General features: G+C 31.5%; 1 protein-coding gene across 2 annotated transcripts in view; it reads left to right on the top strand.

The window, feature by feature from the left end:
* The window catches only part of SCN9A (sodium voltage-gated channel alpha subunit 9), a 175,766-nt gene that overhangs the window by 120,602 nt on the left and 39,797 nt on the right, over positions 1–15,367 (top strand). For both annotated transcript variants that reach the window (XM_032286613.1, XM_032286612.1), the window contains exon 18: positions 8,484–8,604. In XM_032286613.1, coding sequence (XP_032142504.1) covers positions 8,484–8,604 — 121 coding nt within the window. The remainder of the gene's footprint in view (positions 1–8,483; positions 8,605–15,367) is intronic.

Genomic DNA, 15,367 nt, shown 5'->3' with positions numbered 1-15,367 from the left:
CATCATCTTTGGAGAAACTTAAATATGCTTATTATGATGAAATATGGTCATTTTATTGAAGATAAAAAATTTCAATATTTGGAGTTCTCAAAGTTAAATATTTAATGTGCTTTTACTGTATGGTGGTTTTAATTACATTGTTATCAGAACTTTCTTTCCTCAGATTTTTTAAATCAAAGTTTTTTTTCTTAATTTAGATTTAGGTTCTGCCCATTACTGCTCATTATTTCTATTACTTCAGAAAATATCATCTTTTGGAAGTGCATTTGACTTTCAAAGATCTAGGAATTAGTTACAGTTATGCTATTGGGTAAAATTGGCATTTCATTCTATTTTTTATGCATACATATATATACATATACACAAACATATATATTTTAAAGCACTCTTTTGTAGAATTGTACTTAGGCCACTTCTTTTTTTCAGGTTGTTTCCAAATAATTTGAAAAATCTTTCCATCTTCATTGGATTTGTTTACATGCCTAAAAACAATAAAATATTTGTCTGACATATTCAAATCAATGTGTCATATTTTTTATATTTTGATGAATTTGGAAGCATCACTTTCCTGCAATGCTGTTTAAAATGTCAAAATTAAATAAAGCCGATCAAGAAATGCTAATTTTAGAATATGCTTTTTAAAACATACATACTCTTACTCCCACCTCATCCCTATACTGAGAATTATTTGTATTTAACTGTTGCTTGTATTGAAGGAAAAATAGAATGCAAAACACTGTATTAGCACATCATAGTATTTGAATTCAATTCCTACATAATAGAATTATGTAACTGTTTGATTGTTTTTAAGTTTTTGTTGAATGACATTTAATCTTAGTACTGTGATTTAGACATATTGCTTAACATTGAGTATATAGCATGTACTTTCAAATATGTTAATAATTTCTACTTATAGGCATATGACTTTAAACATTTTATGAAACAGTTGACTAAACTGTTTCATCATGCTGCATTTCTAAAATTCAGTACCTACCCTTTTTACTTCTCACAGGGGTAAAATCAAACTGGATCAATCAACGATGCAACTCTGTGCTTTTAACCAGGCAGAGATATATGTCACCACTTTTACACAGGTTACCTAAAAAAATCATACATATGATATTTTTTTCAATGTCTTGCATGCTGTTCAGCTACAAAATATTTCTGCCTGACCCATTGCAAGAAAGTAAAAACATATACAGTTGTTCGATAGACAAAGTGACATCACAGCACGTCACCAGGGCAGTTCTATTATTTTTTATGAATTCCTTTAATGATTTCTTTCATATATCCTTCATGTGCTTAAGTTATTTCAAGTGCATGATCTACAGATTTTTATTGGATGATTAAAAAAGTAAAATGTGGAATGTAACAGTATCCATTGAAGCAACATTTAATTTGAAAACCTCTATCAACTTCCCTTCCTAATTTAATCTGCATAAAAATATAGAGATGTATATCACATTAAATTATCACATTTAAATTAAGTAGATCAAAATTCTAAAAAAAAATTATGGAACAAATGTTTCTGGCATAAATATAAAATCTCAGAGCAGGAAAGGATCATTGTAGTTCTAACTGCGTATTTATGGACAAGCAAATTGAGACTTACGCTTTCTTAGTTCACATCTAGAAAGTTGGGGTCAGAGCCAAAGTACCCGGCTTCTAATATAAACTTTGAGTACATTTTGAAATGATTTTAAGCACTGTTAATTATGGAACTTTATTTTTTTTTAATCAACTCAGTTATTAACATTTGGTTTTATTTGCTCATATTTAAAATACATCAGTTAAAAATTGGTAGGCCTTGCGTATGAATGCATAAGTGATGTGTTCAAAAAATTAATAATGCTTTTTTATTTCAGAATATTACTCATTGATGAGAAAAAGTTCCTTATTATATACATAATCAGAGCAACCTCTAGAAACTAGGAGTTTTTGATAGATCATATTATGAAGTGAACATTAAACCTGTCAATAACACATAGAATACTTTTACTGAAATTAGATACAGATTAATATGTATTGCCTAATTGAATATTTCTAAAATGTATTAAAAAGATATTCTAAGATATATTTTCTCTCAATTTTAGCATACCTTGTTGAATGATTGAACTTTAATAGTTCTGGAGTGAGGGTAGGAATCTCTGTCAATAAGAATATTGACTCTTTTTTATAATTTAGTTCTTATTTTTATTTCCTTGTTATTGTTGAGATGTTTGTATTATTGTTATCTGTTGTGCAATGATGAAAGCAAAATTTTATCCTGAAATTGACACACCCTAGGGATAATATTGCTAACTATTTCAAATGAAAAAGTTAGTTATTTTAGTGTTCCAGTTTATTTGAAGATAATTTTAAAGGTGGCCTAAGTAAAAGATATTTTTTTTCTATATCAAATTTGGTGGGGATTTAGAGGCAATATTCCCCTAGAAAACTATTTTATTCCATAATACGGTGAATTTTCTTCAACTAGAGCCTAAATAAGGATGCATATACATCCAATATTATCCATGTAAGTATAGCTAAAACACATAATTTTTGAGAAAACTATTTCTAGAAATATATATACTATAAACATATGCATATACATGTTTTGAAGTCATAAATTAGTATTACATTTTTACCAAGCTATTAGAAAAGATAAAGTACATAATAATGAATGGCCATCCTCTCAATCAAGTAGAAACCGAATATTCAGTTAAGGATGATTCGAAATATGGTACTTTAGCAAAAGCTGCCTACATAAGAGATAGAATTATTATATCCATGTAAAATGTATATTTATGTTATATTTTCAGTGTTAAAAATCCACGTGTAAAAACTAGTAATTATTCCATTCATTAAAATTCACATTTCCTTGCCCTCCTTCATCGTGGGTAGTATTAGTGGGTAACAGAAATGATTCAGATATCTAGGTAGTTTACTTTGTGTTTGTCATTCTTGTTAGTTTTAAAATTATAGGCAATATTTACAAAGCTTGAGTGTGAGTATCCACATTTTGCCTGTGCATTTGCTAAGGTTCCAATCCTGGTTTACCTTGTTGCTTTTTTTTTAAGCTGGCCTGAATAGAAATAGTTAAATGTTTGCTTCTAAAGATTTTAAAACACTTATGACTTGACCCACTGTATTCCAGCTGCTTTCTCTGCAAGTAGTATAGCAGATCTGTGACAGAGCACAGAGAGAACCCTTGAATATCAATGGCCACTTTACACTCCAAGCCCTTACTAGTAAGTGCTTCTGTTTTTTTCATTAGAAAGATGCTTCAAGATGATATTATAGGACCTGGATGAGAAATCTGCAGCCAGTCCAAGCCTTTCTATGTGGCCAAGTCTTGTTGCTTTTGTATGATTTTTTAAATATTCATATCTTATCATCTAGTCACATAAGTTTTCATATTGTTGAATGGAAAGTGCCCTGTGTAGAAGATTCTGAGAAAAAGAAGAGCTCTCCATGAAATTATTGGTTTTATTTTGAATTTCTCTGGTGGTAGCTGAGATTTGACCTCATTATTTCACCAACAGGATACTATATATCATGTTGGCCTTGTGATGAAACTGTGTGTTTTGTGCTGAATGGGTAGCTATTCCTCCTAGAGCCTATGCAATATTTATCTGCTAGCAATAAACAAAGAAAACTAGGAAAGAAAAAATGTTTTCTTGCCTTTTTTTTTTTAAAAAAGAACTATAGTTTTAGTTGCCCATAATTAGAATGTGACCCCAGAATTTATTGCAACTAGTTAATAAACTATTTTCTGCTAAATTAGTGTAAGTAACATTAAAATTTAGATAATAGAAAATACAGATAAAATTGAAACTAATTTTAAAATGTCTTTCCTGCTTCTGCCATAACTTTCCTTCTCTTTTATACCCATCTCCTCCTTTTGAGTGAGTTTTCCACTGATCAATAATATCTGGAGTATTTTTAAATTGTTTTTATTTTTATCTTGAAATTCCTGATCTTTAGTGACATATTTTTTAACTTGAGGCATTACCTTTTAAAAAAAAATCTTGAGAAATTTCATGACAAACAAAAGATTGCAGAGACCTCAAGGGGCCCAGAAATCTAAGTCATGTTAAAAAAAATTATATTTCTCTATTGATATTTTTAATTGAATGTTATTATAATCATATTTTCATTAATTTTAAGCAATGTTTTCTTTATTATTAAAAAAATGTCATTATACTCAAAATGAAAAGCACATATGATAACATTAATGACCTCCAATTTTAAAAGCTGTATCAGAAGATAATGTTTGCATTTCTTCAGAAGGAAAAAATAAAAGCCCCAATTGATTGCAAGAGAGTAGAAAGCTTATTTTGGTTCTACACCAGAAAAGAGTATTTAAACATCTAGTCATCCTGTAACATAATGGGAACCTTGGAAAACATTGGACTGTTATGCCACATAGTAACTATGTGTGGAATTCTTCTCAAAGCATCCTTTGATCCTTTAACTGAATTTTAGTATTTTACTCCTTAATGATTCAAGAACACAATTATAGACACTGACTATAAAATTAGGCAGTTAAATGAAAAGATGGATAATAATAACTTGAAACCAATTTTAAAATGTCTTTACTGCTTGTTAAGAGATAATGGAGCTTAGTTTACCACTAATGGCTTCCATACCCATCTCCTTTTGACCTGCTTATCTCAACCTTCTTATTGTCCTTTGTGTGTCTTTCTTTTAAGGCTCAGGTGAAATAACTATTCTAGGCTCTGCTCCTTAAAGAACATCTTGTTGTGTGAAGCAAACCGTTTATAGTATGTACTTTAAATGTAACATTTGTGGGTTCTTTTCAGCATCAGCCATCCTCTTTGAGTAAAGTTTCTGTTGAGTTCTGTGTTTTGTACAGTGCTGCTATGTTTGATAGTTTTCTTCTTTTGAATGTTAGAATATCAAGTCATTAGACACTCTGACTTCACACTTCTTGAAACAATAAATAACCGATCAGCATTAACCACATCCATAATAGCATGAAATAGGCTTACATCATTAATGCCTATCTTAGGAAATGCCAGTGGTAAATTTGTAAGTGAACAACTTAGAACATGTTCTCATATGATACCTATATTTAACATAATTCCTACTCAAGCAGTATAGTAGAAAACATAGCTTGAAGCCGATCAGAAGGAAAACCATGAAGAATAATAAAGCTTTTAATTTGAATATATTTTCAGTAATTGAAATGAGCATCTTAAATAGCTACATAAGTTTACAATCAAGATAAGGATTGTTTCACAGCTATAGTGTTGTATGAATGCACACTGAAAAATATGGAATGATATGCCAAACTCTCTCTCTGTCTCTCTGTCTCCCCGCCTCACTCGCCTTTGGTTACCTCAAGGGAGTTGAGGAGATACTGGAGGGAACTTTTATTTTACACTGTAGATACTATTATATATTTAAAATGTTTGAATCAACTATATCACTTTCAATGTCTTCTTAAAATATGAAAGTGACATAGTTGATTCATACACTTTAAATGTATGATAGTATTTAGGAGGCACTTACAGTCAAAATCATATTATTCTACAAAAGGCAGGAATGCTAATTATGGTGCACTTCTGATTCCTAATACTGTTGACTCCACCTTCTTGATTCTATGCTTCCCGTTATTTTTATTCTGTTTATAAGTAGATGCAAATGATAAAAAAATGATATTTCTCTTTTTATTAAAAATCAGATCCGTGTGAAAATTAGATCCTATTTAGAATTGCAAAGGTCCTATTTAGAATAGCAAAAAGAAAGTTTTTCATACCAAAGTATTTATTTTACTTCTCTTAATATAGTATAGTTATTCTTTCTTTTCCAAAATTACATGGAAAACTAAACCACCAATGATTGAATTTAAAGAAATGAAAATAATATTGAAATTAATCATATAAAACGATACAAACAATTGATATGATCTTTCCTGTATGGTAAAAAAATTCCAAATACTTAAATATGGTGATGCCTACTGTGAGAATTCAATATATTTCACCACAAGAAAAAAACACTTTATTATAGATATCAGCCTTTCTATATAAAGGCATTCTCTTAGAAGTCTGCTAAAGAAGCTTATACTCTAGCAAGTATAGATTTCAAAGGCTGAATTGATTAGAACTGTCTATATTGCTAGAGCATATATATAAATATTTAATTTTATATACAGTACTAAAATAGTTACTGTTTGATTACTTAATGCATTCCCAAAAAACACTGAATTTATAAAAATCTATTAGCTGTAATAATTTGGCTGTAGACACAAATTAATTAATTATAATTCATGTTAAATATTTTGATTTCTGTCCCATTAAGCAATAATATTGAATAAGTTTATTTTACATTGCAAAATTCTGAGCCAAGCTGAAATTAATTGACAAAAGGAAGAAAAAAACCTGCATATGAAAAAAAAAAAGATTTTAATGGCAAGATACACTACATAAAGTCATCCAAATTTCTACTTGTTCATAACCTAGTTTGGCATAAATCTTTGTTAATGCTTTCTTAAACAGTGAGAAAACCAATTATTGATGTTGAAAATGCTTTCATGAATTTAGCCTAAGTCAGAATTCTGCAAATAAGAATCATTTTATTTAAAAGTTGTTACCAACTCAGAGAAAACCATTATAAACATATCCTATTGTTAATAATGTGTCTAATAGCAGGGGTGTGCTTTCTATCCTTTCTGTGAGCAATTCCTCCACTCTTTTACCTTAAAATCCATGCCAACAAATTTTTTTTTTTTCAGAGTTGAAGGGCCTAGTTGCAACTTCACAAAATAACAGGGCCTTGTCTTTTAGTTCCCTGGTGACAGTTCATGTGTAGCTGAGAGGTCAAAATTGAAGCCATTAAAACTGTAGTCTTCCAAATATGGCACTTTGGCTTTTGTCGTAATTGGCACAAAACACATATTAGTAATTATAAGTTTCTCCAACATCATTTCCTGGATTAATCTGTATTTTAAAACTTATTGTATATATTTTAAAACTTACTCTATAGTTTATATTTTAAAACCTATTCCATAGTTTTATAGAATATTATAATTAATTTCTATTATTCCTTTAGGCCAACACAGATTAGAGGAGTTCATTTAATGGGGTGTTCATAATTCTTTACTCCAGTTATAAAAAAGACTTTGCTTACATCATTCCTTATGTATGATACTTAATCGATGCCATTTTTATGCTATTATATACTAGGTGATAATAATAGCATTGAGAATTTAGTGTGGTACCCATCAAGAATACTTCTAGCTTCCAAGTCAATCTCTAAAAATCAAACCTTTAGATTGGGCCTATGATATTAATACAAATTCATAGATTGAGAATCAATTTATCTGAAATAAGTATTTTATTATTTTTAGCAATTGCACTTGCTTGAACTACTTCAAAAAAAGATAAAATTGTAATTTAATAAGAGAATCATGTGTTGTAGTAACTAGTAGCTTTCAATATTCACAAGTCATCTAGCAAACAAGAATGAAAAATTAACTCTTCCATTGATATGTTGCTTTACTCCTTTATAAAACAATATTTGGGAAATTTGACAGAGTTGTGCCACAATTGCTGTATGTATTTTTTGTAAAGATTTCTTCATGTGTGTATATGTGTAAACATCATGGTTACTCATAAAGTTCTGGGTGGGAAAAACTTATTTGTGTTATGATCAGTTATATGATCATAATGACAATGAATTCATTACTCCATGTGTAAGTCTGCCATGTTTAATTTTCTTCAATCTTTGTTTCAGAGTTTGCATGTGGTGCTTACTTTAGTAGCCACTCTGTTGACATTATAAATAATACTGTTTGATCTTTTCTACTATATGCTAAAATGTTATGTACAAAATGGGTGGTGTTGGTATGTCATTGGCATTTTGATTCCAAACGGTATTTGATTTTTTGGTCTTGATCAAATAACTTCTATCTATATCATCCTGCTACACGTATTTAAATCCAAGAGATAATAAAAAATACATTTGGACTTTATCTTGCACTCATCTTTTTAAAAATAATTTAACTATCAACAAGCTTTTTTTGCCAACTATTTGAACTGAGCTTCCAATTATCAGGCATTAGTAATTTGATACTTGTATGGTATTGCAAATAAGGTATAGGTTGTCCTCAAATAATTACTATCAGTGTCCATAAATATATATTAAAATTTTTTTTAAATAATAAGATGTGGCCAGTGCTTTCCAAAGTCATAGTTAACATCAAAATATTACCTTATATAATTTTGGCCACAAACTTGTTCATATAATAAACATAATAAAGTTTATTATTTTACAGGATGGTGTAGATAGAAAGATCAAGTATAGATACATTTAAGGTTATTTGACCTCAATATGTGTTTATACATATTTTATGGCCATCATACAATTAATATTTTTTATAATACTTTGCATGACTATGATTATTAAATAAGACTTAAATGCTAGATTTGAATGAACTCTAAATGAACTACCTGGTGGGGTGGTGAATTCCTTTCTAGAGATTAAACCGATCAAGCTCCTCAGAGTGCAGCACAGTTGATAACCCTTTGCCTGGAGAAGGAGAAGAAGCAGAGGCTGAACCTGTGAATTCCGATGAGCCAGAGGCCTGTTTTACAGATGGTAAGACAAAAACTGAAAGCTTGGTTAGCATCCCTTTATTAGTGTTTTGGGTTTTGTTTTAATTACAAGTGATTGTTGGTAAGTCAGAAGACTCCATTCCATGCTTATTCAATTATAGCTGTGTGATGATTAAGGGCAAGTCCCTAGAGCTCTCTAAGCTTCAGTTTCCACTTCTGTGGCACTTGACTAACAATAATTTTCTATCAGTTTGTTATACTGTAAGCACACTCTACTTATTTTAGAGCCTTAATTCATATTCCCGGCTCCATGGAACCACTAGAATGCAAGTTAATGAAAGAGATCGCACTTTTGTTCTTTTAATCAAAAATGGAATCTACTCACTAACTCTCAGAAAACTGTCCAATACTGTTGACCACAGTCTCTCTCAAAATTCTACCTTTACTTGGTTTCAATGCTTTGTTCTTTTATTTGACTTAGAGTCCTGAGCTCCTCTCTTAATTTCTTTAATGAGTATTTTTTCTGCACATCATATAAATAATGATTTCTCTCTACATTTTAAATCTTCAGTTATTTTTTTTTTATTCTGAAGCTCCAAGGTGTCTCATGCAGGCCTGTGGCTTGAAAAACCATTTCTGTGCTATTTACTCTTAACATCAATGTCTTTACCCCTGACCTCACTCTTGAGTCCCAGATCTACTTACAGTTCAGCATTGGCCATCGTCATTTGTTGTCATTAAAACATTCCAAGACTAATAACGTTTTCTTGAAAAATAAAAAATAAAAACAAAAGCTTTAGTGTGGTTTACAGCTTCCTCCAGTCTTTTTTAGTAACATCATGATCGATCTTACCACTCAAGCTAAAGACTTTGAGAGAGCCATTTAATCTTCCTTACTAGTCACAAGTTCATCTGGAGCTCTGGGGATAGGGCCCAAGCCCTCAAGAGCACTGTGATGCACACTAAAATGTGAGAATCTTTGGCCTATAGGATAAAGTCTGAAGTCCTTAACATATAAGGTTCTTTACATTTGGCCTTAGTCTCTTGTTTTTTAACAGTACCTCCTTCTATTCCTTTTTGCTTTCTGATATACTGAATTTCTTACTACTCCTGGAATTTGCCAGATATAATGCAGCACTGTATGAAAAAGTATTATATCATCTAGGTAAATCACAAGCCTAGAATAGGGCTGCAATTTAATACAATAATACAAAGTCCAAACTTTGGAGCCTGATAAACGTATGTTCTAAATGGCGTACTTACTAACCGCCTGTGAGAACTTGTGTACATTTTAAAATCTTGTTCTTCAGCTATCTTATCTGTAAAATGGGGATAACAGCATCCTCATCACAGGGATGCTAGGAGGATCAAATAAGATAATGATTATAAACTTACTAGCACAGTGACTATCTTCTTTCTTCTACTTTCCCTATTCTTCAGGGATTCTGTTAACAATCTTATACAGAAGCTACGATAGAATAGATGCTAATGATTTATCTAGTCATGGGCTTACCCTCAGCATTTGTATTTTTTTGAAAAATCATAGACTTGCTTTCAGTTTCCAAGATTATCTCAGGACTCTTACAACACCCATGCATTAAGCAAAATGATTGGAAAATGAAGACAACTGCAAACTACAATGAATGCATGGATTTTCTTTAAATACACATTAAATATCATTTTATGTAAGGAGCAAAGGAGTATGGCATCCAGTCAATATAAATTTTATGCTTGCTAAATTAGTGCTATAAGTAAATGCAGAGTTTCCATTAAAAGTGTTCATGGTACAGGGATTTAAGAATTCCATCAACATGTATGGCCTGTTCCTCAAGAAATTGATTAGCAGTATATAGACTTAAATTTGTACTGATGCTACCAAGAGTTTTTCTATTCATTTTATCAATGGCCATAACTTAAAATTCTTGAATAATGAGAAAGAAGTTGGGCTTATCAAACAACTTAAAGTTTCAGACCAAAAAATGACTTCAAAAAACTTAAACTCTTGCATAAAGTATTAATACTATGCTGTTTCAGGCTGTAGGTGCTAATTAACTAAGATATAACAAAAAATCTTTTTAATCCTATAAATGAAATACTTTTGTTATTACTTTGAGCTTATTTATTACTTCCAAATTGAGGCCAGTATAGAAGAAATATTATGGAAATACATTTTCCAATGAACCTTGGCTTGGACCATTGACATTTACTGAGGGAGTATATCTCTCCCAATGACATCCCTTTCATGTGCTCTAGTAGGGACTTCATATAGTCTCTGGATCTGTTGGGTTAAGAGGCCTAGCCTAATAAATTCAACAGAGCAGTCAATTTGCTCAACCTTTCAACCATATATTCACGTACGCATTCTTTATTCCAATAAACAAATAATTGTTAAATACTTGTGGGCCAGGTCCAGTTCTTGGCACTGGAAGGAGATAGAGCTCTGAACAAAACAATGCCCCTTGCTGAAGAAACGTATTGAGATGTAGCAGTCAGATAAGTGAAAAGTGCTACGGAGAAGGTATGAGGAAATGAGGAATACCAAGAGTAAGGGGGAAGAACTTACTAGCATATAAATATAGTGGTCAAAGAAAGCCTGTCTATAAAAGTGACTTTTTGTGTGTGTGACCTAAAGAAAATTGAAGGGGGCCATGCAAATACATGGAGGAAAAGTGTTTTAGGGTAATGAAGGCACATATTACCCTGAGGTGAGGACATGCATAACATTTGGGGAAAACCAAGGGGCCAATATAGATGGAGAATAATGAGAGATGGGAAGAGTATTAAAAGTTAAGGTAAGAGGCCCAGTGCAGTGGCTCACACCTGTAATCCCAGGACTTTGGGAGGCTGAGGTGGGCAGTCACTTGAGGCCAGGAGTTTAAGAGCAGTCTAGCCAACATAGCAAAACCCCATCTTTACTAAAAATGCAAAAAACAAACAAAAAAAGCTATTAGTTGTAGTTCTACATCGCCATATCCCTATAATCTGAGCTACTTGGAAGGCTGAGATACAAGAATTACCTGAACCGGGGAAGTAGAGTTTGCAGTGAGCCGAGATTGCACCACTGCCCTCCAGCCTGGGTGACAGAGTGCGACTGTGTCTCCAAAAAACAAACAAACATAAATAAAACAAATGCCATTATTTTTAAAAAGCATAGAACAGAGATTTAGTAGAGGCCAGATGATGAGACCTTTGAAGAACATTATAAGGATCTGATTCTAAAATCTCACAATGTGCAATCCTAGGGTGAAAGGGCAAATAGCAATGGCAGAAGCTGGGAGATTTCTAGGAGTTTCTGCATAAATCCAGGTGAGAGGTGATGGAAGCTTAGAGTATTATGGTAGTTTTGTTATAGTGACAGTGTGATGTTCTGAGTATATTTTGAAGTTAGAGCTAAAGGGATATGTTGATGGATTCGACATGGGGTGCCAAAAAAACTGGAAGTGCATAGTTTCCACATGAAGACTAAGAAGTATAGCTTTGTCAAAATGAAAAATCATGAACATGTTTACTTATAAGTTGATAATTGGTGTACAAGAACTGAACTAGAATCAATGCCAGTTCAGAGAAATGTTTCACCCCCGGAGATCTCTGTTACCTGAAAGGTAACAGAAAAATTGAAGGAAGTATGAAAAGCAATTAAATCCGAGTAACATTCCTTCACTGAAGACACGTTAAAATGATTTTGTTGTTCATTGCCTCAGATTCGTTGATCCATTTCAGCTTCATAACTATCACTTTACTCATATATTTTGTCGATTGAATCTGGTCCTCTTATTCACCTTTTCTTCTCGCTTATATACCAGGCTGTTCCTTAGTTCTGTGTCTATTACTTTGTGCTTCAAGACTTCATACTCCTTCCTTAGATCTTGCACTGATCTTTACTATCCTTAGTTCTACATGTCTTGACAACCTGTATAATTATGAACATGACATGACCCTTTGAGTCTATGTGGTTTTATATTATGCTGCTTTTAGATTATCTGATTAGTAAATTACATCAACAGGATTAGAGTTAGAGAAGGATACCCCTTTTTTTCTTAATATAATGTGTTTGTCTTAACCTGGTAGGAGATGCCAACTCATATTCCCTCCAAAATGTTCTGTATTCACGCACTTCCTATAAAAAACTAATAATTTATTCTAACTTTAATAACACAATAAGCAACTCCTTGTGACATTTTTTCCTTTTGGAAAGATAATGTTAACAAATATTTGTTTTAGTTGCTTTAGACATTAAGAAATGGTGAAAAAAACTTGTTTTCATAATCAATTTTTACATGAATTATATTGATCATCCTATTATAGTTTTTAATGGGTAGTCTGTCTTTGAAGTGGTCAATGATTTCTTTTTTCTTCTTTCCTTTTTTTTTTTTTTTTGAGATCATTGGTTTAACATGATGAAACTCTGCATAGACTTTATGTAATGCATCATGAGAGCATATTAGTGAAACTACCCAAAAGAAATAGCATTTACTCACTGGGACCCATTAAAATGTTTGAAAGTTTCTCTGTTATGTTTACATTTAACTAATAGTCCTTTTAAAGAGAAAGTGTGATAACATTGCTAACCAGCTTGTTTGAAAATCTCTTGGGGTATACCTTTGCACAAAAACCAGACAGGCGGTCAAGCACTCTTGCCTCAAAATAAGAGAGAGAAACTTTCTGAGGTGTGATAAACCCTGAGGGCAACATTTATGAAACTGCATCTTAGGTTGAAAGTTTACTCACTTTTCTAATTAGGAATTTTAGTGTTTTTATTTCTTCAATCATAAGACTAATGTTTCCCTTTAATTTTAAGACTGACAAAAGAAAGTCCCAGAGAGTAAAATATTCTTAACCAAAGGGATAACGTTCTTATCCAATAATTTATACCTGAGGAAGACATACTCTTTCTTGCATGTGATCGCTGTTTTTAAGTTTAAGATAAATTCTAAAGCACTAAGTTAATATAAAAAAATTCATCTCATTTTTTCCTTCTCTGGTTGAAAAAGATTAACTCAGAGTTAATTTTGACCCTACCCTTTTATTCTGTCTGTATATCATTCTATCGAATGTTCTCTTAACTAAATGCATTTAGATAATAAGATAATTAAATATAAGGATGGTAAATAATTTCAGATCTGAGATCATGTTCACTGTAAGTAACATTGGATAAATGAAGCTATGTGTATATTTTCCATTCACTCTGTTTTGTTTTTTTTTTTTTTTTTTTTTCTTTTTCAGCCAATCCTTATGTAAAATCTAGAATTCCCAGAGATGTGACCTTTCAAATTATGGCTAACTGCTTAGAAGATAATAGAACTCTTTTTGGGGAATTAAGTCTTTTAAAAAATAACTACAAACAACCTATTAAGCTGTGTATAGAACTATGATGAGTACCATAAGCACAAAGAGCGAGCGTTACAGACTCAGTTTGAGGTTTCTGGGAACTTAGAACCTTCCAGAGAGAAAGGACAGGAACACATAAAATATACATGATAACAAAAACACGAGAGACGTTGTTCGGGGGAGAGGGAAATAACTTGGTTGCTGTATTTCTATAGAGCTGGAAATTAAAGTGCTAGAAAATAACCTCATATTAACTGGATCAATGCACTAATTTGAATTCAGAAACATGAAAGGATCCATTACAAAACATTATCTACCAGGTGCATCTTGTCAAGAGGATTCTAGTGTTGTTGTTTTAGAACATACAACTTATGGTATCTGAAGTTGTTACTTGAAAGGCTCAATACTTGTTAATGAATTATATTGTTTTACAGAAAAGGAAATTAGTCTTTTACAAGTATCTAAAATTCAAACTTCTGAAACATGTATCGAAAAAGTACTGCCCATTCCTGCTTTCCTACCTCCTACCTTCATCTAAAATGAGGTTTTCATCTAAAATTTTATGAGGAGGAATTTATTGTAGTTACTTTCTAAAGAGTCTTTCTTTACTTCAAAGTAATTCTAATTGCTTTAATCAACTTTAAATTAAGTTGAATTTTTTAACTTTTCAATCATTTTCTTTCTGGGCCTCTTGTGTTCATAGCTCTGTTTATCACTGCTTGTAAAACTTTTTACTCTTCGGTTTCTCTTTTACTGCATCCTCTTGGTTCTTCTTGTTCATCTCTCATTTTATCTCCTTTAAAGTTTTCTCCTCTACCTGTCCCGCTGGTGGGCAGGTAAATGTTTGTATAAACTGGTTCTCCAAGGAAAATAAAGCGTGCAGACTTACATCATTTATTATAAACTTTATTGATATTAAGGATATATGGTACACAATTTACATATAAAATATTACAACTTTTATATTGTACATTCTGTATATCAAATTGTTTCTCACAGAATGCTTTTTCTGAATGTTGCCAAACTTTTGCATTTATAGGCAACCTATTATTGCAGCTAATAAACAAGTATAGTTTTAACATGAAGTTTGCTTGGTATTTATGTTAATAAGTGAAATGAAGAAGCTAGATGTCAGAACTTCACTCATTCATCAGTGATGTAAGCAATACTTTGCAAATCAGTAAACAATTTGAATAATGAAAGGATTTTTTTTAATGTTTGTGCTATTCAGTGTAATGGCTCCAAACACAATATACCTTTGCTGTTTGTCTGTTTTCTTAGCATTAATATTAAGAAAACATCACGGAAAGTTACGAGATGAAGGAAAGCAGCATCCAAATTAAATCTATCTAAAACTGCAAATATAGGTGTTAAAATTATTTGGTTGAGGGAGTATCACAGAGAACAGTTTCCATTAAATAATGTATTAAAGTTTTTATTTATTCTGAATATCAAGATTTAACATGCATGTCTTTCTT

The sequence above is a fragment of the Sapajus apella genome, unplaced genomic scaffold (assembly GCF_009761245.1).
Source record: "Sapajus apella isolate SASKATOON/1434 unplaced genomic scaffold, GSC_monkey_1.0 scaffold18, whole genome shotgun sequence".
Taxonomy (NCBI): domain Eukaryota; kingdom Metazoa; phylum Chordata; class Mammalia; order Primates; family Cebidae; genus Sapajus; species Sapajus apella.
Note: the sequence above shows the minus strand (reverse complement) of the source record. Positions and strands in the feature narration are given on the sequence as shown.